This window comes from Pogona vitticeps, chromosome 3, assembly GCF_051106095.1.
Source record: "Pogona vitticeps strain Pit_001003342236 chromosome 3, PviZW2.1, whole genome shotgun sequence".
NCBI classification, from domain to species: domain Eukaryota; kingdom Metazoa; phylum Chordata; class Lepidosauria; order Squamata; family Agamidae; genus Pogona; species Pogona vitticeps.
Genome location: NC_135785.1, coordinates 115,892,981 through 115,916,675, shown reverse-complemented (window position 1 = coordinate 115,916,675; position 23,695 = coordinate 115,892,981). Strand labels below are relative to the sequence as shown.

The 23,695-nt window shown below is 39.1% G+C and overlaps 1 protein-coding gene across 1 annotated transcript in view; it reads right to left on the bottom strand.

Moving 5' to 3' along the window:
- Window positions 1-2,518: 2,518 nt before the first annotated feature.
- TM9SF3 (transmembrane 9 superfamily member 3) overlaps window positions 2,519-23,695 on the bottom strand; it is a 42,775-nt gene continuing 21,598 nt past the window's right edge. Inside the window, exons 5-15 of the mRNA XM_072994946.2 lie at window positions 22,036-22,113; window positions 21,099-21,230; window positions 19,220-19,386; window positions 16,409-16,503; window positions 12,203-12,333; window positions 9,161-9,300; window positions 8,138-8,206; window positions 7,878-8,024; window positions 6,635-6,718; window positions 6,444-6,520; window positions 2,519-4,900 (exon numbers count right to left, since the gene is read on the bottom strand). Coding sequence (XP_072851047.1) covers window positions 4,833-4,900; window positions 6,444-6,520; window positions 6,635-6,718; window positions 7,878-8,024; window positions 8,138-8,206; window positions 9,161-9,300; window positions 12,203-12,333; window positions 16,409-16,503; window positions 19,220-19,386; window positions 21,099-21,230; window positions 22,036-22,113 — 1,188 coding nt within the window. The 3' untranslated portion in view covers window positions 2,519-4,832. The remainder of the gene's footprint in view (window positions 4,901-6,443; window positions 6,521-6,634; window positions 6,719-7,877; window positions 8,025-8,137; window positions 8,207-9,160; window positions 9,301-12,202; window positions 12,334-16,408; window positions 16,504-19,219; window positions 19,387-21,098; window positions 21,231-22,035; window positions 22,114-23,695) is intronic.

The following is a 23,695-nucleotide window of genomic DNA, read 5'->3' as shown; positions in this document are numbered from 1 at the left end:
CTCTCACTTTCATACATCATTATAGGAAAAACCATAGTTTTGACTATGCAGACTTTTGCTGGCAAGGTGATGTCTCTGCTTTTTAAGATGCTGTCTAGGTTTGTCATCGCTTTCCTCTCAAGAAGCAGGCGTCTTTTAATTTTGTGGCTGCTGTCTCCATCTGCAGTGATCATGGAGCCCAAGAAAGTAAAATCTGTCACTGCCTCCATATCTTCCCCTTCTATTTCCCAGGAGGTGATGGGACCAGTGGCCATGATCTTAGTTTTTTTCATGCTGAGCTTCAGACAATTTTTTGCACTCTCCTCTTTCACCCTTATTAAGAAGTTCTTTAAGTCCTCCTCACTTTCTGCCATCAGAATGGTATCATCTGCATATCGGAGGTTGTTGATATGTCTTCCGGCAATCTTAATTCCGCCTTGGGATTCCTCCAGTCTGGCCTTTCACATGATGTATTTTGCATATAAGTTAAATAAGCAGGGGGACAATATACAGCCTTGTTGTACTCCTTTCCCAATTTTGAACGAATCAGTTCTTCCATATCCAGTTCTAACTGTTGCTTCCTGTCCAACATATAGATTTCTCAGGAGATAGATAAGGTGGTCAGGCACTCCCATTTCTTTAAGAACTTGCCATAGTTTGTTGTGGTCCACACAATCAAAGGCTTTTGCATAGTCAATGAAGCAGATTATTTTTCTGGAACTCTCTGGCTTTCTCCATAATCCAGCGCATGTTAGCAATTTGGTCTCTAGTTCCTTTGCCCCTTCGAAATCCACCTTGTACTTCTGGGAGTTCTCGGTCCACATACTTCTGAAGCCTACCTTTCAGCATAACCTTGCTAGCATGTGAAATTGTTGCAATTGTACAGTAGTTGGAGCATTCTTTGGCACTGCCCTTCTTTGGGATGTAGACTGATCTTTTCCAGTCCTCTGGCCACTGTTGAGTTTTCCAAACTTGCTGGCATATTGAGTGTAGTACCTTAACAGATCTTTTAAGATTTTAAATAGTTCAACTGGAATGCCATCACCTCCACTGGCCTTGTTTTGTTAGCCATGCTTTCTAAGACCCACTTGACTTTGCTCTCTTTTGTCTGGCTCAAGGTCAGAACCACACTATCTGGGTTGTCCGGGACATCTAGATCTTTCTGGTATAATTCCTCTGCATATTCTTGCCACCTCTTCTTGATGTCTTCTGTTTGGACAAAATGTTCCTTTAATATCTCCAATTTTATTGAACAGATCCCTGGTTTTTCCCTTTATATTATTTTCCTCTATATCTTTGCACTGTTCAATTAAGAAGGCCCTTTTGTCTCTCCTTGCTATTCTTTGGAAGTCAGCATTCAATTTTCTGTAACTTTTCCTATTTGTAAGGCCTCGTTGGACAGCCACTTTGCTTTCTTGCATTTCCTTTTCTTTGGGATGGTTTTTGTTGCTGCCTCCTGTACAATGTTACCAGCCTCCATCCAATAGTTCTTCAGGTATTCTGTCCACCAAATCTAGCTCCTTAAATCTGTTCTTCACTTCTACCATCTTTACTGCAACCATAATGCATTACTTCTATCACAATTAAACAACTATAAACAACATAATTTCTGATTTATAACCTAATATACATATGGAGCTGCCTTTGAAGAGCTCTCAAAATTTTCACATTGTCCCAGCACACAACAGATGACCAGGTCTAGCAGAAGTCAACACAGCCTGGTGATCTTGAATTTCACTGGCCACCAGGTCATTTCCCAGCACAGTCTGAAGTATCAGTGCCAGCCTTTGAAGTTATACATTCTCTAAAGATGGGCAACGTGTGACCCTCTAAATTTTATTCCTCACCGCTGGCTATGCTAGTTAGGACTGATGAGAGCTATACTTCAACAAAATTGGGAGGACCACTCTTCTCTGGCTTATAACTCAAGTGTTCCAAGGACTTATCTATCTTCCATTGAGAATCTGCATATATATTTAGATAACCTTTAGCGGTTCTTCACTTTGTGGCCCTAGCTTTAAAAGTTAGGGAACTGACAAATAGAAAAATTATTCACTTTTGGCACTTCTTTTATCCAAAGCTCTCCGACTGATTCTTAAAGATACAAGTCAAAATTGTGTTCATTAAATACAATCAATCAACACGAGCACATCAATATTTTCTGAGCTTGTACAAGGGGATGTCCAGTACTACCTTGCCCAAGAGTAAGAGCTCTTATTTTCAGTAGGGCAATCTCTATTTGGCTGATGGCAAGCTAGGGATCACACAGAACTATGACAACAGAACATAATGTTTCACCAAGGGAGCCACAAAATACTAGCCATGCTCTGTGTTGCCAGGTGAATGCATTCTTATTTTCCCTTGACTTTAAAATCCTGCTAATGTTAGTTTTAATTTTGCTACCATGGTTTTCTAGCACATACTTTACTACTATCCAGTTTTTAACATGTTTTATTGTAATTGTCTTTAACATTACCGTTGTAAGCCGTAAGAGTGGCAACACGAAGGGGCTGAATATAAATGCCCACATAAACAAATATATTATGCAAAATCATTTAATTTTCCTATTAACACAGGTATCAGTTTGTCTGTACATGGGATATGATTTATATCTTTTTTCACACAGGGTACAAAGCATAAAAACCCAAGAATGAATAGAAATGTAATATTTCAATAATGACAACAAATTAGATTTCTTAGTAATGTTAACTCCTTCTAAGAAACATTTCCTGTTTGCAAACCTATAAAGAGGTAACAGTCCAATCTTCTCTGCATCACAATGTGCTACAGATAGAGACGCAATTCTGCTGAACAACTATAATCATATTAATATGGCTTGCGCAGTGTTTCAGCTCACTGCAAGCCTCAATAAAAGGAAAAGCAGCAGTACAGCCATAGTCTGTGACAGATTTCACCCACAATTTAGAAATTAAATGACTGGGTTTATAGACTGAACTGTAAATATAACCAAAACCAGAGGACTAAAATCATGTAATATTTCTCTACTGCCTTAGGAAAATAATTGATTGGAGGCATCATATTCCAGATTAAAGGTTCAATTCCTTTACTATGAATTGGATTTATTTCTCTTGCACAATTATTTCTCAATATGAAAACAAATTCCATAGGAGCTTATCTTCCCTCTCTGTCTCTTACACATGCACACACAAACACACATACACACACTACAGAATCAACAAATGCACATCAATTTGAATTCTGGGTAGAATACCTCCTTGGCAGCAAATTTGACTTGGGGTTACATGCTGAAATTTGCCTCAAAACATCTTGAAAACAAAAAGCTCCAAAGGCCTGCTGCAAGTACTCTTCTTCCACTACATACTATATTGTTTCAATGGGAACCTGCTTCTTATAAACATGGCAAATTCTTTCTAGATGGGGAGACGGGGACTGTGGACCCCTCAACGTTGCTGAAGTCTTCTTCCTTTCAGTCCCAGATGCAATGGCCAATAGTCAGGGATGAAGGGAGAAGTATCTGATGGGCCACAGGTTCCCCTGAACAAAGCAGGCTGGAATTAGACTGCAACAATCCTTCTGGTTTTGTTCTCTGAAGAATAAAAGAGTGCTTTATTCAGAAACTGGTATTCAGAGGTCCTACCTTAAAACAAAAATAAACTGCAAATTTATCTACTTTTCCACAATCAGAACATTTGTCTGAAAAGTTTATTTTAAATTTTCTGAACACTTAAAGCAACACTGCTTTAGATATTACACAAGTGTCCAGAGGGAACTAAGCAAAAATTAAACTGTTATAAATTACACGGTTTTGCTTTTTGAAAGAGCTTCAGTCAACAGAAAAACATGACACATACATTGCAAGGAAACCCCCAACATTTCATGCAACAGCAGGCAAGATGTAAAAAGCCACCTAAATTCACACATTTGTACACTGAATCATCAAAAAAAGTATTCTTTAGTAAATCTGTACAACCAAATACATTTGGGAGCTACATCTAAGTTACATCATTCAATGTTTTATACATTTGTTACCCCTTTTAAATTATCAAGTAAACACTCCAAACTGGGAATAGGGAGTATGTGGCTGAGACGGGGGGGAAAGAAAAGAAATAAATCATTGTAGACATTCAGTTATTTTTAATCTAGACCTCCAAATGTGGAATAAAAACAAAATGCATCATCTTCATTTAACATTTTTGCTTGCTAACTGTACAAAAATTGCAGTGCAGAGAATTCTACCTTTGTATATTATTTCTTTGGATGGCTCTCAAATATAGCTGGAAATTCCTTTATGATGAATAAATGGAAAGTTGGTCCTATTAAACTGATATTGCATGCAAATATTTCTGTTCTTAAACAAATATATTTTAGTAGGTGATACTGCAAGTTATCCTGTTACCACCTGGCGTTTCTTTACCCTGTCAAACAGCGCTAAAACTTGGAGAGAATAAATCTTTCCAGAACAGTAATTTAAGTATCAGTAACTAATCAGGAGTTTTAGGAACCACATATTTTACTTTCCTTTTTAATAGAATGGAACAAATGCTTAAATACAGTTTGTCCTCTTCACTGAAGAGAGCTAGTCTATTTCACCTTTATGAGCTAGTTTTTGGGGAGATAAGCATGTACTGTGGTAATGCCTAGGGAGTACAATCCAAGCCTTTGCCGCGAACAGTTGGAGGAAGTCAGTAAGAACTAGGATCAGTGAAAAGAGATGTTTCTTTAAATGATCCGCATGAGAGAGAGAGAGAGAGACCCACAGAGTGCCCAGTGTTAAACGCACAGTTTTCTTCTTGCGCTTTTTTGGTGTGCAAGTTTATATACTCTGCCCCACCCCCCACCCCAAATATGAACTGTTCCAGAGTTCAGTTTCCTTAATCGATTTTCACATTGGTGTAGATTTTTCTGACAAAGGCACTTGTTCCCATATAGCCAATAGCTCCTGCAAAAAGATGACAAATACATACAATTTAGAGTCATTTAACAAAGTTTAATAAAGCAGTAGCTGCTACAAATAAATATTACTCAATTCAGTAGGCCATGCTACTGAATAGAAATGCATAGGACTAAGCTCTATGAAAAGATTTATGCTCTATATTCTTATAAAACGGATGACTTGCGACCGGAGCAAGAGGACAGTCAGCTGAAATTTTGCAAACAGCTCTCTTTGCTCTGTCCATGAGTTACATCTGCCTCACAATTTGCAATTATCTTCCTAAAATTAAACTCAGGACATGTACATATTATGTGCTGCCTTCAACATGAGTTTCTGCTCATTTCCATTTGAAACTTAAGTGTACCTACTCATAAGCTAAAATCTTTTGCTTAGTGTAGTAAGTCACACTAGAGGAGGCCCACTGAATCAATGAGGATTTGGTGAGTGAACTCCTCTGGAAGTTCCATTGATATGAAAGGGCTTACTCCAGTTGCAACTTACTATAGCACGGTAAGTCGCAACTAGAGTAGGTCCATGTGAATCAAGGGAACTTATGGAGGGGATAACTCACCAAATCCTCACTGATTCAGTGGGCTTCCTCTAATGTGACTTACTCTACTACACTAAACACCAGGATGTCAGCCAATGAAACTTATGTTATCTAATATGACTGAAATCATGCATATGCTGAGCACATGGGACATGAAGCACAATGTCAAAGAACTATTCTGGGTATATGTTCAAGACCCATCTATGATTCAACTCCTCCTGAAACTGCTGGTTTGAAGCTCTGGAGGACTCCTCGAGCCTGTGCTTCTTGTGGATGCACAGGGGAGGACGGTGAGAGATATCTTTCAACACTACTAGCTATTCGGGAACATCAACCAGCAAAATGATCCAAATCTCAGATGGGTTTTGCATTTATTTTTCTCTTGGGGCAACACTGCTATCCTTGCTTTTTACATGCATCAGGAACACTGTTTTCAGATGACAGAACATTTTATGAGAAATACCACCCCACAGGAAAAAAACATACAAAACTGTAGAAAGCATCTCCAGATGCCCAGAAGACTAACAGTACTTTTATATAGAGAAGACCAGGTGCATAGCTCTTTATACGTGTCATCTCAGCAAACCAACTAGGGGGAATTTCTTCAACATCTTCTTCAGAGCTGCTGCTTCCACTTGCTAGGATCTCAGCACCAGTACACATAAGTTTTGACAGCTGGCAATGAATTCTGCTCATGCTCAGAGGTATTATGTGCCTATCAGCATACTTTCAGGACTCAAATCCTCATTCTGGATTCTGTTACATCGATCTCTGGGAATGTCCGCTCTCCCTCTAGACAACAAAAAGGCTCGGCTATGCTTTGAACTGGCAGATTGGGCTTTGCAAGCTCGTTATCTCGTCACAATAACACCATGTTTTGCTCACTATGTATTCTCTGACGAAAAGATTATTTAAAATACATTCTGAACTTAAACACTCATTGTACGGTTTACATAGGGTTGCCATTAGTTGGAGGCATAACATCAACAACAAACTTACCACACATTATTCCCAGAGCTGTGCTAAACACTGCCATATATCCAAAGTAAAATGATGTCTGAAATAAACCATACATCCTGGGGAGGAAAAAAAATTGAAGATTTTTGTGTTTGTAAGCTGCCAATTATTGGATCACTTTTATGAAGCTGATTTGTGTTACTTTTAAATGGGAAATGTTAAAGGTTACGTACTTTGTCTTGAAAAAGTAGTAATAAAAGGAATACATGTAAACGTAGATTGCAGTTGAAGCAGCAGACAGAAAACTCGTCCATTGCCTGAAAAACACATCAAAACCTCTTAAACAATTAAGAGAAAAACAGTTTGGCAAATAGTTAAAAGACATTCCATGATAAACACTAAAGCTGTTAAAATTGAGTTGGTTATTTTCTGCCTTGCATTAAAAAATAAACTAGCAGAAATGCTTCCTGCAACTTTCTTGATACTATTCTTCATCCAGAACCCTATTGTTTATTTATGCTGGCATAAATGCAATAGTATAAATCACAGGGAAGAACCAATGTTAGCTATCAAGTCACCACCTGTATATCTAGTCACATACCACTTCACTGGCACTTCCATTCTACGGATGGGCTCTTCTGGAACTACTCCCATTTCCCAGCTCTGTTGCTTTTACGCATCAATAAACCAGAATGTATTTAATGTTGCAGACCCATCATTTAAATAGGAAAACATTTTGTCTGGCCTTGAGTTGGTGAAGACTGAATAGTCAACTAAACAGACACATCGACAACAAAGCTAGGGATAACCTGGCTTAAGTGAACTTTGCCTTGGTAATCTCAAACTAGGTTACTGCAATGTGCTCTACATCGGGACTAACTTTGAAGATGGCTTCCGAAATGTAACTAGACCAGAATGCAGCAACTACAGCTGAGGATAAAGACAAGAGAGTACAACACCTGCTCTTTCCTGGATGCACCGGCTGTTGATAAATTTAAAGGCACTGCTTATAAATTATAAAACCTTACTAGCTTAGGACCGAGAATTTGAAGATTTCTTTTCCCATCACCACCCTGCATATGTTGATTATGAAACCAATACCTGATACCCTTTATGGACAGTGAGTGGCAAGAAGGCCTTTTCTGTTGCACCCTCCAATCAATTACACATTCTCCCCTCTGAGGTCTGTCTACTGCCCAACAGTATCTTCTGTTCAGTGACAGGTTAAGATACTCCTCTATTCCCAAGCATACAATAGCATATGACTGACTCATTTTTAGAAAACTGCCATTATTATGCCCATGAATTCATGGGCAAAATAATGCCAGTTTTCTAAAAATCTCTATGATATGTGGTTTCAGGGGGAAGGCATAGTATATATTAATAGTATACTGACTGTTTTGTTTTTCAACTTTTCCACCCCAAAGCAGGCACATAAGAAACTGAAATAACAACCATCACCTCAACACTACTTACCACCGATAATCTTCTGCATTCAGTAGAAAATATGTACACACGATTGTCACACACACAGTAACAATGCAGAGGATAACGAGTACTAACATCATGAAACCATAGACGTAATAGATTTTATAAGCCCAGAAGGAGGTGAAGATAAAATACCTAAAGATAAAGAAAGTCTTATTTATTGTATTGACCTGTACCTTTAATTATATGAGGTTGGCAAACACATTGCCAATAAACTATCTGTAAATGTCTCTTGGTGAAAGACTCACATTTCAATGAAAATTGATCCAAATGGCAGAATCCCACCCAAGCAAACAATAACAGCTGGTTCCATAAACCTGAAAAGAAACCAGAGTTAGCCTCACTCAAAGAAAAGAAGTGGTAAAAAATCAGTACACTGAAAATTATTTGGAACTCACGGAAAACAACAGAAGGTCATAGCTGATTTAAGGATACACTGGTGGTTAACTAATGTCTTTGATCACTTCACGAAGTTTCGGATTGTGGGAGTCTCAATTCTATCAGCATCTGTCTAAAATGAACTGCAGATGTGCTGCTGAGTTAGCTGTGCTTTGCAAGCGATCAGTGCTCCTCTGGATTAGAGCGCTGGGTTGTCTGCAATCCACTTATGGAGAGTACCACTGTTAGCCCTAAAATATGACTGTGGCTCTAATCTTCCACAATACATTATATTGGGTTCCACACTGCTTCCTCTCACTCAGATATACATCTGGAAGTCTGTCTAACCCTTTGCAGTTAAACTCCCCGGCCCCGAAAAAAAAGAAAGAAGATGAGAATTAACAACCTGAAACTGAGAACAGGCAGAATGCTTGTGCTATTAGTCAGTAGAAGACTGGAATAGGAACTGGGATTCAGTTTGTCCTAGAAGGGGATGTGTTCCCCTCCCTAAAAGATCACGTTTGTAGCCTAGATATACCCCTTGATCCTACACTGACCCTACACCTGGACATTCAGGTGGCGACTGTGGCAAGGAATGTGTTTGTGTTGCTGTTTCATTCACCAGTTTGCAACTGTTCCCGGAGTCTGTCCAATCTGGCAACAGTTATTTACTGCACAGATCCAATAATTTCAAAGCAGCGTACAACAATAATAAAATAAACAATATAAAACAATAACAAAGATCAAATGTTTTGAATCTTAATGTACATTGCTTTGCAGACATTTGTGAAAAAAGTGTAATCCACATATTACTAAGTAAATCAATAATTAGTTTCATGGGCAAATAACTTCATCAGATATACAGATGCAAAGTAGTTCTATATGCATTTTACCATTTTTTCTCAGGGATTGGACGAGGAACAGCATTGACTCGACAGGGGAAGTTTGGCTGACCCGAAAGATTCCGCCCAAGTATTGTTCCAACAAGGTTCAAGGGAAGAATCACGAAGAAGCAGATGCAACATACTGCCACCTGTAAACTCATAGTCACACAAGAAGGACATAAATGCATCTAATGTTAAGCACAAACATCTATTACAGTAATGCCAGCTTATTTTCAGTGAAAGGAACTGCTCTGCCTAATACATAAATAAATATAAAGCCCTAAATGGTTTAGAACCTCGATTATCTGGCAGAATGCCTCCTCCCACCTAGATCTACCCAAATCACTCATTCTGACCAAGAAGGGCAGCTGAGGGGCCTAATGCCAAAGGAGACCCAAAGAGAAAGAACAAGAAACCAGGCCTTCTCAGCAGTGGCCCCTCACCTCTAGAACAGTCTGCCCACAGAGATCTGTCTAGCTCTCTTGCTGGATGTTTTTAAGAGCACACTTAAGACCTGGCTCTTTAGGTAGGCTTTCCCTCCTGTCATCACCTGATTACCTTTGCCACCTTGAATTGTATTATTACTGTTGTCTTTCTTTTATTATATTGTTTTCACCTTTATCCATTATTGTTAGCTGCCCAGAGTAGACTTCAGTCTAGATGGGCAGGGTATGTATGTATGTATGTATGTATGTATAAATAAACAAACAAACAAACAAACAAATAAATAAATAAATAAATAAATAAATAAATAAATAATTTTAATGATAATGACAATATTTATTCTACAAGACAAAACAGTACCTGTCTGGACGTATCTAAACTCTCCTAACCATCAGTCTAATATTATAGCTGGAGTTCACAGGGATTGTAATACACCAACATCTGGAGGGCTAGAGGTTCCCAATCCCTCCTATAAATGGCCTTGCATTTTTACTTAGTCTGGGCACAGCTGTGTTTCTGAGCAGGAATTTCTTAACTGAAGGTCTTTACAGAAAAAATGGAGGGGAGGAGTGACAGCTTGGAACATGTTATTTTTTTTTTATCTACTAGCCTTGGCAGCATGGGCAAGGGCAACAGATAGAACTCCTTGCACCCACTGGGTTGGTCTTTGTGATAAGTATCTGTATCCGCAGGGCCTTAGATGCTCTCTTTCCCATGGAAGATGAAAATATGAATACATTTAAACTACCATAAGGTAGTTAAGTAGCTGGAAAGCTATAAGACACTCTTTTAAAAGATCAAAAAGTGAACTTTGAATTACAAAATAGCATACAAGAGTTTGTAAATGACAATTACATCTAGGGTCATATCAAACAGATAAATGAAAAGAAACTAAACAGTCCTATTGTTATTGAATTACTAAATTTGAGCAACACCTCTGCAAAATGTTATTTTTGCTATGGGTTCTTCTGTGTATGTGTGCTCTTACACAGCACAGCTGCTGGTTAACATCGGAAACTTGCTAGGAAGGGACAATGTTATGGGTGTTTTAGTCCCAGAACTGAAAGGAACTGAGCAAAAATGGGAAAAAGAAGTCTTGCTGGTCAGATTATTAAATAAGCCTCCTGGGCACAGAAAATAAGAGAAAGTATAACTTTGAACAATCCCATTCAATAGAGTCTGCTCCCAAAATGTATTTAGTGCAATCAGTGAGATATCCAGCATGACTATCCCAAGGAAAGAGGCTCATCTTACAGATGCAAATATCCTGTATCTTGGACATTAGAATAGTAATCAGTCCAGGGTGTTGAGCCCCTTCTTAAACAAAATACTGCAAAAAATACTTCCCTAGAAAGTCATTTGGACATTTAGTCATTTCATTGCCCTTTGATACTTAGCTGGTCCTCAGAGAGAATCAAACACCCAACCTCTGGCTCCACAGCCAGACACTTAGACCAGTGAGTTATCATTTCTCTCTTCTAAATTTCTGGTTCTGGCTAGGACCTTTGGTAGTCTGCCCTTTCTTGGGATCTCTACCCAATACTTCCTTTTGCTTTCATCCATTTAGAATGAGAATGCCATCCAGCTTCAAGACAGGCCAAGGAGAGATAATTTCTGTCCCTTCTAAATCTACCTTCAGGAGTATTTCTCCACACATTGCTGTGCTCCTTTTTTCTTTGTGTGGTTATGAAAACACCTGGTCTTTCTTTCTCCCTTGCAGCTACTTAAGCCCAAACTGCTTATTTCAGAATCCTCTCAAGTCTTGTCAATTTGCTGACTTTGAGTTTAATATTCCCTACTGTTTCTGAGGTAAATGTATTTTATTTCCATTCACACAGCTTTATTGTAACCTTTGCTATACTCCATTGCAATTGTGTATGTTTTAATGCTTATTTCTCCAGTAAAATTCCTCTGCTGATTAACTTAATGTGGGCATGTTAAAGCACATATTGCTATGGTTCAAAGATCCCTCACAGGTGAGTCTCAGAATGTATAGGAGTTAAATATGTGCTAAGAACATATGAAGTAACACTATGCAGGATGATCCAAATAACTGAGTTTGAAGTAACGAGAAGTTTTCCCACCCCAAAAATCACTCAGATACATATATAATTCCTATAAAATCTCTTAAATCCATTTAGAACTAAATTTTCAAAATGGATTATTAAACCAAAGTTTCCCACTTTGCTGTTGATCTGTTCTACTTAGAAGCATAGAATCACAGAGCTGGAAGAAAGCACAGGGGCCATTGAGTCCAACACCCTGCCATGCAGGAACTCCATCAAAGCACTCCCGACAGATAGATGGCCATCCAGCCTCTGCTTAAACACCTCCAAAGAAGGAGACTCCACCACACTCCGAAGCAGCCTATTCCACTGCCAACCAGCTCTGACTGTCAGGGAGTTCTTCCTGAGATTCAGGTGGAATCTCTTTTCCTGTAGCTTGAAACCATTGCTCCTTGTCCTACTGTCTGGAGTTTAAAAATTCCAAACACTTTTAGAAACTTAAAAGCTTTGCATTCAAATTACTGCCTATTTTCTGCAGTTGGAGGGTAACAGCAATATAATTTAATTGCTTAAGCATAAAGTGCTAATTAAAAGTACTCACCATTGTCCCAAAGGGAATAGCCCTTGATGCATGATAATAAATTGCAATGAAATTAATGAAGAAGGCTGTGCCACACACCATTGCAGGAATAAGAAATGCCCCAATGAACATCTGCTTTATCCATCGTCTTCCTACAAAGAAGAAGATTCCAGTTCATTTGTGGTTCAGATTACCACAACCCAAAAGACACTGTTTAATGAGATACAATTTAACTGCCAATGTTTATTAGATAAAAGAAGATAGAATACAGCACTGAAAGCTTTAGAACAGTGATTCAAAACCTGGAGTCCCCCGATGTTCTTGGATTACAACTCCCAGAAATCCTGGCCAGCACTGCTAGTGGTGAAGGTTTCTGGGAGTTTCAGTCCAAGGACATCGGGGGAGTCAAGGTTGAGACCACTGCTTTATAACAATATCCTTGCTTCTTAACAAGCTAACAAACAAATCAGTATTTTAGACCTGGACAAAACAGGAAGTGGCACCTTGCTAAAAATCTGAAGCAGAGACTTTTAATATCTAAGGACCATCATGATCAAGGTTCCCTCTATGATGTGCACCTGCTTGCACACAACTCCACCCCCTCCATGAAGCTTTCCTCCTCCTCTGTTTTCAGATCCTTTGGTTCTGGTTGTGACTGAACCCTGCACTTGGGGGGGGGGCAGAGTCATGCGTGCACGCAGGAGTGAAGTCATGCGCAAGAGAGGCAGGCAGAAAACTAAAGGGTACGTTGATAATGATGTATTCCTCAAAAAAGCCCAATAATGTTCCAGTGTGGCTGGGGACGGATTCTAATGAGGAAATATTTTGTTATTTTGAATATAAATTTGGGAATCCTTTTCCTTGCTTGAGGAAAAGTTGGCTGATTTTAAGCAAGACCAAGACTGCAAGACTGATGCAAGTATTCTGTGAAACCATTTCGCATCAGGTCTAGTTTAGACTCTTTAGCAGCATCATAAAATAAGAAGGTCAGTTGTTCAACCCTAATTTTTCCCTCATACACCTAGAGGTAGATCACAACCAAGAATATCAGTAATACAAAGCAGTGTCTTAATTATTAACCTTGGTGCTTTCATATGAAAAGTTGTACCAACTAAAATTTGCTGTGCAACAGTACAGCAAACAAGGGTTGGTACAGTGGTGCCCCGCATAGCGACGGAACTAAAAACCCCATAGGAACGCATTAAACTTCGTTTAATGCGTTCCTATGGGGCCCAAACTCACCCTTATGTGAAGTTCCTCCATAGCGCCGCCATTTTCGTGCCCTCGGTAAGCGAGGAAATCGTGTGAAAATGGTTGTGGTGGCCATTTTGGGCACCCGGTGGCCATTTTGGAACCGCCGATCAGCTGTTTTAGAAACATCGCAATGCGAAGATCGGTAAGCTTACCGATCATCGTAATGCAATGTTTTGCCCATTAAAACATCGCAATGCAATCGCATTAGCGATCTAAAAAATAGATCGCTATGCAGATTCATCGTTAAACGGTGCACTCGTTATGCGAGGCACCACTGTATTGTGTTTCTGAATGTAGCATATGTAACAGAAGTGCACATATACAGAAGTGTGTGCATGAATTTATGAGAGGCCTGCAAAATAGGTATGTATGTGCCTGAGCACCATGAGAGGTGTGTGTACACAAGAAAGAGTTGTTTGATGTACACCAGTGGCTATATATGTGTGTGTTTGTGAGATGCACATCATGCAAGTGTCTGAATGACAGATATACATGACGCACATGTGAGGAAAGCAGATGTGGATGACAAGCAGTTCTGCCTCTTAATTTCTATCAACTAGTTATCGGGAGATTCTGGAAACCACTGAAAAGGTGTCTGGAAAGGGTAAAGCCAAAGAAAGCAAGGCTTAAGAGCTTCATGGTGCAGTGGTTAAACTGCAGTACTGCAGCCAAAACTCTGTTCATGACCCATATTCAATCCCATGTAGTGGCTGGAAGTCGACTCAGCCTTCTATCCTTCTGAGGTCGGCAAAAGGCTGAGTCACTTACAGTGGTGCCCCGCATAACGGGCGCCCCGTTTAACAACAAATCCGAATAGCGATGGCTTTTTTGCGATCGCATTGCGATGTTTTAAATGGTAAAACATCGCTTTGCGATGATCAGTAAGCTGTTTCGCTTACCGATTTTCGCATAGCGATGTTTTTTCTAACAGCTGATCGGTGGTTCCAAAATGGCCACCAGGTAAAAAAAATGGCCGCCCACACTGTTTTCACGCTCTTTCCTCGCTTACTGGGCAGCGAAAATGGCGGCTTCCTGTAACTTGAGCCCATTGTTACGTGTCCTGCACTCTGGGATGATTGAGAACAGATCCTGCACCTCCTCTGTTTGACACCCTTTCATGTATTTGAAAAGTGCTATCATATCTCCTCTCAGTTTTCTTTTCTCAAGTCTAAACATGCTCAGTTCTTCCTCACAGAGCTTGGTTTCCAAGCTTTCTTGTTGCTGTCTTCTGAACTTGTTCCAATTTATCAGGAGCATCCTTCTTGAAATGTGGTGTACTGTTACATTAGTATTAATCTATTCTGTTATAATTATATTCTGAATAATGTGTTTTCTTTACCCATAAAAACCGCTTTTCATGTAAATGTGGAGGGAGGTCGCCTGTTTCTTGGCTATTATAACAGGGGGGCGTAACTTGAAAAAGGTTGGCAAAACACTGTTCTAGACTCAATGACATATCCTATTCAGATGATGTCAGTTACCAGGGAAAGTGATGGGAAAGTCATCATCAGCAGTTTCATCCACTGCACCCCTGGTTCTGGAGAAAACATGACTTACTGTGGCCATTCATGTCACGGGCACATCCAAACTTGTTTACTGTGTGGTGTTCTAATGTGGATCTTTCCTCATAAATAATTTAATTTTAGGGACTCTAGCTGCTCAGGATGATGCTGCCTGGTTGCTTACAGGTCACTAAACAATATAAAGTTGATCCTCCATTTTTCTAGCATGTTGCCAGACTCTGTTTAAAGTGCTATGATTATCTGGCAGAAGCCATATATGGTTTGAGACCAAGTCATCCAAGCTACTGCCTCCATCCATTTGAAGTTGTGCACACCTTAATATCTGCCAGAGGGGCTCAGCTCATGTGCCTCCAAATGAGCCAGACCGAGAGGATACTGAGGATGAGAAGCACCTATTTTCTGCTGGTCTAATCCTTATGGGACACCTTACCATGGGGTGGACACAAGGTTTCCTTTCTGGTTGCTTTTAACTGGATCTTAAAGATTGGGTTATTCCAGGATGCATTTAAATGAATGTGGCCTTGTCATTTAAATTGTTTTTACTGTTTTGGCTACCCTAATTGCTCTAGATTCTTTTAATTCATATTTTAGATTATATTGTTTTAATGTCTTGAACCCCCCCCCCCCCCCCGTGTAGAAATATTTGAAGAAATAAAACCAACCAATAAAAGTTGAATTTGCTGCTGCTTTAGAAATGATGGTTTCAAGCCTTGGACAGACCCTAAAACAGGGTTGCCTGGCATGGCAAAATAGGAAACACTGGAACAATGGGAAAATACTGTAGCATCTCCTCAGTGACAACGTTTTTCAAGTATTGTGGCAAACTTCTTTCCTCTTCTCCAGTGGACTCCACAAGGCCAAACACACTGAACCCTTCCTCAAAGAGTTCTTTGCTGGTTCCAGCAAGTCTGCACAACTTGACCTACAGACAACTAACCCTGCTGGAACAGACAAAAGTGGCTTTGCTTGGGGAGGAGGAGGAGGTATCTGGCAATTATGGCACTCTCGATGAAGCCATGCACTTTGCTACTACATAAAATCTATTTTGGATTCAAGCAGATTAGCAACTTTCTGACATTTTCCCTCTTGTGTAAAATTCCTCTCTTTTTCTCATGGTGAGAGCCTAATTTCTCCGCTTCTCCTTTCTTAAATGTATCAGCAACTGCTAGATTCAAACACATGTCTACAAATTACAAGGTAGAATACTGTAATTATTGTTCTAAGAACTAGCTACAAGTACTATGAACTTCCAGGCAACTTCAATGTCTGATGAAAATAAAATGTAGCCAAAATGTTAATTTACTTTGTAAGTGGAATCCAGACAATTTACAACTGTGCAGATAATCCCAACAAGTCAACAGCAACATCTTGGGCAGGGGAAGGTATTTGTTAAATTCCTTTCTCGTCACCTTCAATATGGTGCAATAAAAATTAGAGTAAAAAAACTCACCTCCTTGTCTGGCATAAAGGCTTCCTCCAAAGTAGCCATTCACTGGGGATGTTGCAGCATAAACAAAAATAGCGGTACTTAGCATTGATCCTCTCCTAAAATGAGAGACATGTATTTTTGGCTATATACACAAATGACTGTCTGAAATTTACTGAACAAAAAAATTACAACAAGCACACCCTAAAATAAACGTTGAATGTTTAGTTTTAGCCAGTGCAAAATACACAAAACTACCTACAGTGAGACATGCACCAGGAGAAAAAAAATACTGAAAATAAGTTTTGCTTGGTAATACAAATACACTGCGTTAGGTCAGAGCCAACTATTATTAGCACGCTTCAAATAACTCAGCTAGCTCATTGCATAAAACATACACACAAACAAAAACCCAAAGAAACCGAAAACCCCTTTACCAAAATATTTCCTAACTACTATACCCTTATAATTTAACACAATTTCTTACAGCAAAGAAGACTGGTATCATGGTCACTGTTAGTACTAGCAGAGCCAGAACCAAACTGTTTTTTTCTCTCTTCATGGTCAACATGACATCATGATGATAGAGCTCATCTAACAGAAATTCCAAAGTCACAGTATTTTTAGACTGCAAGGACCTGGGTAATTTATTCACAAATACATTCTCCTATCATTGTGAGGACCAAATATTTGATCCAGGAGATCTGTAAACAGAGGTCTGAATTCAACTGAAAGTCTAAACTAAAGCCATCTCATTGAATCACTGTATTTACATGATTTGATTCAATGGGTCTACTTTAGTTGAGACTAACAATTGGACTCAGGTCAGAAGATCCTAATGTGGATGGATAGGAGTTGCAGCTGGATCTCTGTAGAGTTTTTCTCTACATACTAAATAGCAGATCAATGGACAGTTTACTTGTGAAAATAAAGATGAAAAGGCTTAATGTCCAGCTTATTAGGGCAGTTCTGATCTGAGCTTGTAATTGTCCTGCTGCTTCCTACTTAGTGCTGTGGGAGATACCATCTACTCTGAATTCCTGTGTCACATCTAGTTCAGCCTTCAAAGTGAAAAAGGATCTGGTAAAATTAAACAAGTAGGCATAATCTGCATTGCTTTGGTACCCATAACCACAATGGGCACAAAAGGTGTGCACTGCACACACCAACTACATGGACTGGAGACACTCTGGCTACCAACAATGCCACTGAAACCTGTGCTGTCTTGGCACAGCTGCAGGTATTGGCAGATAATCTTGCCTCTTTAACCCAGGCTTCTATGTTCAACAAAGCAACTTACTTCTTCCAAGCTGCAAGATGCATTTTTGACTGCAGGCTTTACATTTTAAATTTGCTGCTTATATCTACTGACTAACTGAACTCAGAACTATGTATGTTTCAGTATGCTTTGTTCATAGCTTCTGCATTGAATCTGAAGAGGGGGAGGCTGTTGCTCACATGCAGGCTCTCTACATGAAGAACCCAGATAAATCTGGGTTCTTGCTTGCATGTAGAGCCTACATGTGAGATGCAATCCCCTCCTCTTCAAATTCAGCAAAGAAACCATGAACAAAGCAACAATGGAGGTGATGGAGCTAAGTGGACACCTCTAACCATGCTCACAATGCTGGCAAATAACACCCAAATAAAGAGGCTTTAGTCACAGCGGATGGACTGGGTGTCTTTTTCTCCACTACATCTGTTATCAGCCCTCTTGATTCCAGGGACAAAAAGATGCTTGTGCTGTTTTAAGATTTTTTCTTCCACAAACTGGGGGATGTTTGTATTTTGCACTAAATAGCTTCTATGTATGTTTGAATAGCTAAAATAAAAATCTAATCAGAAAGTCATTTTATTTCCTTTCCCATGCAAGTTGCTTAGTATCTCCCTCATTCCTATATTTGACTTAGAGATTCTAGTGGGAAACGAGATTAGATGTTTTCCCACATGCTAGATTGTTTGTTTATTCTCACTATATAGTTTGGTCTAAAAAGAAATGGAACAAATGATTTTGTTTGGTAGTGAGAGGGGAGAGTCAGTTAAAAGCGGTCCCTTCCCAATAAAAATCTACAGGTTTCAGAATTCCCTTCTCCCACAAATTGAATGGATGCAAAAGGTAAAAATTGACTGTATTTAGAAACACAAAGTCATACATGCCATCCCGCTTTCCAAGTCGGCTAGAGACTTGTTTTCATAGCTGCCTAGAATGTCTTTTTTTCATTGTAAAGAGGCAACAGATAAACTTCTCAAATAGTAAATATAATGTATCAGACTGGCTGAAACTGCTCTGATCAGTAGCAAGTGAAATCAGACCTGACGATTGAGAATCTAAACTGAACACACTGCAGAGGTCAGACAGAGAGCATAAAAATCAGTAACAAATGCCTGATCAGTTCGGCTCAGTGAATTATCTTATCTGGTTCCTTAAACCAAATCATTGCTTTGAAACACATGTGTCTGACAGTAAGTAAAAGTTAAAGAGCTCGCTGGATCGCTCAGTGGTTTAGGTATCTGGATGCAGAGCCAGAGGTTGGGATTTCACTTCTCCACTGTGCCTCCTGCCAGTAGAGCCAGCCTATGTGGTCTTGGGCAAGTTGCACAGTCCCAGAGCACCCCCAGAAGAAGGGAATGGTAAACCACTTCTGAGTATTCTCTATCTGGACATCCCTGAAAAAGGTCATTGTCGTCATCATCATCATCATCAAAGAGATTATAATTGCAGTCTAATTATTTTAAAGCTCAAAAAGAGTCCCAGAAAGAGCTAAATAGATAGGCGGGTTTTTGGATCACAGGCAAGGTTTTTAAATTATGATGAAAACAGGAGACATTACTCACTCTGTATATAAATCCTCCAGCATTGCAACAATGATCACTATGAAAGAAACTGCAAAGATCTGGCAACCAGAACCAATAAGGGATGAGAATATTAAAGGATGGCTAGACGGTCTGAAGACATCTCCATGAACCTGCTTCCATCCATATTCATCGCCCAGATCTCTATCCTGCACAAAACATAATTTGGAGAAAGGTAATCAAAAAGAGGCTGAATTCATTTAAGAAAAAGGAGAAAACAAGACTTATGTCTAGAACAGAAGTTACTACCACTGATATAGAGCAAAACCTGTCAAGTATAACTCCAACACGATCAATTTACTTTTGAGAAACATCATAGACAGTTTGAGAAACATGAAATTCATTTTCTTTGAAAGGAAACATGAAAATAGGCAATCTTGGAAACTTATTTTGGATGCTGGCACTTTGTAATGAGGGTTCTGGACTATTAAGTAACAGGCACAAGCATGACTATACAGAAAACAAGAAAATGTGAAAAGTGTTTATTGCAAACATACATGCATACTCTATTTTTGTTTCTGAAGGTGCTTATGAGTTATCTTCTGGCTACATTCTCTTGCATTTAATAAATCTTAATACTACATTTCTAGGTTTAATTGTTTACATCTGCAAGAAGACCCAAGAAAGACTCTTATCTCTAACCTAGAGAGCTACTCTCTATCAGTGTAGACTGTTTGAGCATATGAACCAAGGTTATACAAGGAAGTTTCATGTGCTGAAAACTTAGTGGCATAGTGTACTGGCATAGTGTAACCAGTTTGATGTACTACTTCCACTGTACTCCAGCCACTGATTTGAAAAACATGAGCTGGAGAGAACTCACTTCTTCCTTTCAAAAGAACTGCAGCTGGCAGTCACACGCAGTTGCAAAGGCAAGAGGAAGAACAATCTGGCTTTACTCTACGTGCACAAATTGAACAATATGCTCGCAAACTGTTCCCTCTCCATCCCAGCAAGAGCAGCAACAAAGGGCAGATTAGCCCAGCCTCGAATTATTTAACTGTCTCTCAGTTTTAAACTGGAAAAAGTCTCAAAAACTATACCAAAGGAAGATATTTTCGTTCAGAAAATGTTGCTTATCTCCAACTGGTAATAGAAAGGAGACTGAAGTACTGTGATTTGTGGTCATTTTTTCCCTTGCAGTTTGGAAATGGGGATGGTGGTTATTAGCTCTCTGGTGGTCTTCAAATGATTGCAGTTGTTTATTCCTGATCTTATATAGTCTGATGTGGCTTTAAGTCAGAGAGAGCTTTAGCTGATGAGATTATGCTTGTGAGCGGCAATTACATCTTGGGGTTCCACCGACAGCCATGTAATAGCTTGATTGTCTACATCAGTATGTGGTGCATAGCAGTGCACTTTGAGTGTCTCAAACTACTAAAATGTGAAGGCCTGCCAAGCTTTTGGGAAAGCTGTCTATTGTAACAACATACTTGTGTTCTTTCATCACAAAAGGATACCAAGGAATTAGCAAACAGTATTCCAAGATGTTTCCCAACAATCTGGGTTATCTTGCATAATAAAATGACATGCAATCAAACCAGAGAGAATGGACGAGCAGCATCTTCAAAACCACACACTCCCCACTCCTAAACCAAATTAAATATAAGGAACACAGAACTCATTAAGTCACTATGAAAACCCATTTTCTTCTATCACATGCAACCTGGGCGATGAGTTATCCACATGTCTCAACCTGCAGCAAGCACATTCAAGCTTTCTCGGTTTGGGTCTTGAAATGGACTGCAAGACGCACTACATTTCAGACTGACTGGAAAAAAAATCTATTTTGGAGATAGTTCCTTGACTGCAAAAATAGTCCACACACTCTTATTTAAAAAAACCTAAGCAAAACATTTACCATATCATCCATTTCTTCTTCTTTACTGTACCGTGCATAATCTTTTCTCAATGTCCTCATTAAAATCATAGAAACCAAGCCCACCAGGAAAATAACCATCATAAAAGAATTGAAGATTGAAAACCAATGAATCTACAATAAAAACAGATTTTTGTTAACAGGTACTATTCACATATGCCACTTATAAGCTGAATAAATCTTGCAACTTAACTATTAAAATATAATAAAAATTCTCTTATGAGGTGAAGGAATCACGATAATGTTTTAAGGGGTGTTGTCAACTCCATTAGAAAGACAATTTTATCCTAGGTAGCAAAAAAATGAATAATGGGGTGGGTCGGAATCATTTGCCAGTGAGGAACTCAAGGGGCCATAAAACCAACTTTGGTGCTACATACAACTTGCATTATCCCCATCCCAGATATACAGCAATGAAACTGAAACAGAACCACAAGGCAACAAGAGGAGGGTATACTTATGGGAACCCCAAGATTTCCAGGAGCATTTGGAAAATATTTATTTATTGATTGATTGATTGATTGATTGATTGATTGATTGATTGATTGATTGATTGATTGATTGTATTTATACCCCGCCTATCTAGTCGCTGAAAACATGAAGGAAGTGAAACACTTAAAAAAACAGCCTAGAGGAACAAGCATGCTCAATAACCTCAGAATCATAGAAGACAGAACTCTTGATTTTTGCAACCTGAAGAGAAGCACTCTTATTACGAGGCTAAAATACATACGTAGCAATATTTTTTCAAGCCTTACACATGGAGCTAGATTTTGAACTCTTGTCTAATGGCCAACCTGCTCCTTCCGTGATCTACATACATTTAAGCTACAGCTTTCATGGGACTTGTCAAAACAGCATCATGAAAATCAAACAAACAAATCCATCAATTTCTATGTAACTGAACAAGGAAACATACTCTGTGTTGAAAGAAAGATGGATCAAGGTATTTATCAAATCTGTCTTCAAATTTCACATCTGATCTTTTCCATTTCACCTGGAGAGAAATTACATTTGACAAATGGTTAATATTTGATCATGAACCTGCATAACAACTGCAGAGGATGGCCAGGTCTGAATGTCACAACAAGCCAGTTTTTCATGGGAATTCTCACTTTGAGCATACAACTGTGTTGGTGCATAGCATTGTTTATTTAGCATGGTATATAAAGGTCACAGGAGTTCCTGTTTTGGCTCATCTCTCCCCTGTTTTACTAGTTTGTTTGGTTCAGTTTGCTTAAATATTCTTTTCACAAGAAGAAGCAAATAGAAGGAGACAGGATGAAGCCTGACAACATCTGGCTTGCTGAGACATCTGCAAACACCTAAGTTCACCACCAAGTATGAAGGAGAAAAAAAAACATGCATTGATGACATGCAAAAACTATATATCACAGGGCAATGAAGAAGTAGCAGGATGCATAACTGTGTTCTTTTTCCTGAAAATAATCTGCTGCTTTGAAGTCTTCATAACTGGCATACACATAACAGGCACAGTTTTATTTCACTGTGGTACCTAGGCTGTGAAAAAACTGCCAATGTGGGTGGTCATTTTTTTTTCAAGCTCTTGTGGCTAATATAAATAAACAGATAAAGCTTTTTTTTAGGAAGGAGATATTAAGAGCCATTGCCTTCAAGTCATTTGTTGTTGAAGGCATAGGGGGAATGAGCTACCACTTTCATGGAATCAAAAATACGACTGAACACAAAACTCCTTCCACTTTTCCTCATCTGATTCAAGTGTATTTCTAGGTCTCCCTCCTGATTCCCTGACCAATCTAATGGTTACACCAGCATATTCAAGGCCGTGGGACTTATCAAGCCACTAAAAAAACAAAAAAACAAAAAAACAAAAAAAAAACCTGGAGAATATCAGCTGCAGACAAAATGTCTTCAGAAGGAAGGAATGAGCTACCAAGAACACGGATAGCAGCCATACGGAAGAGAAGCTTTTTAGAAACATGGAATAGACAAGGTAGCCAGATACAACCCTGAGGGAAAAAAATCTGCCAGCTGAATCTATGAGGAGAAAAACCATGCATGGTGAAATTCTTCCTTCTGTGTCATCTTTACTAATACATGGCCCCTTTCAGCGTCTGGACTCAGGATCTGAATCCCTAAAGAAGTAATAAACCTAGTAGGAACTGAAGGAGAACAAATGCCATAGGTTGAACAGAGCTACAGGCAATATGTATCTACAAGAGGAGCTCAAGGATGCATCTCTAACATTGTGGGACTAATCCAAACAGCATTCCTTAAGCTACTACTGATAGGAAGGGTTAGTAAAAACAGAAAGTTACAACATTTGAATGAGCCACTGAATCAGGAGGACCATATTTCACAAAGTGGTTGTAGATAGAATCAACTTGTTCTGTGCCAAATTTGGAGAAGCACTTTCAAAGCTTTAATTTCTTTTAAATAAATCTTCCCACTCTGCCCTGCCTGTGATCTTCTTTTGCCACAGTTCCATAGCCACAGGAATCCAAAACAACTTTGTGCTTTCTCAAGTATTTAGACTCAGCAGTAAGTCTTTTTGAGGTAAATGGGGCTTACATCTGTGCAAAAGGATATCTCAGGAC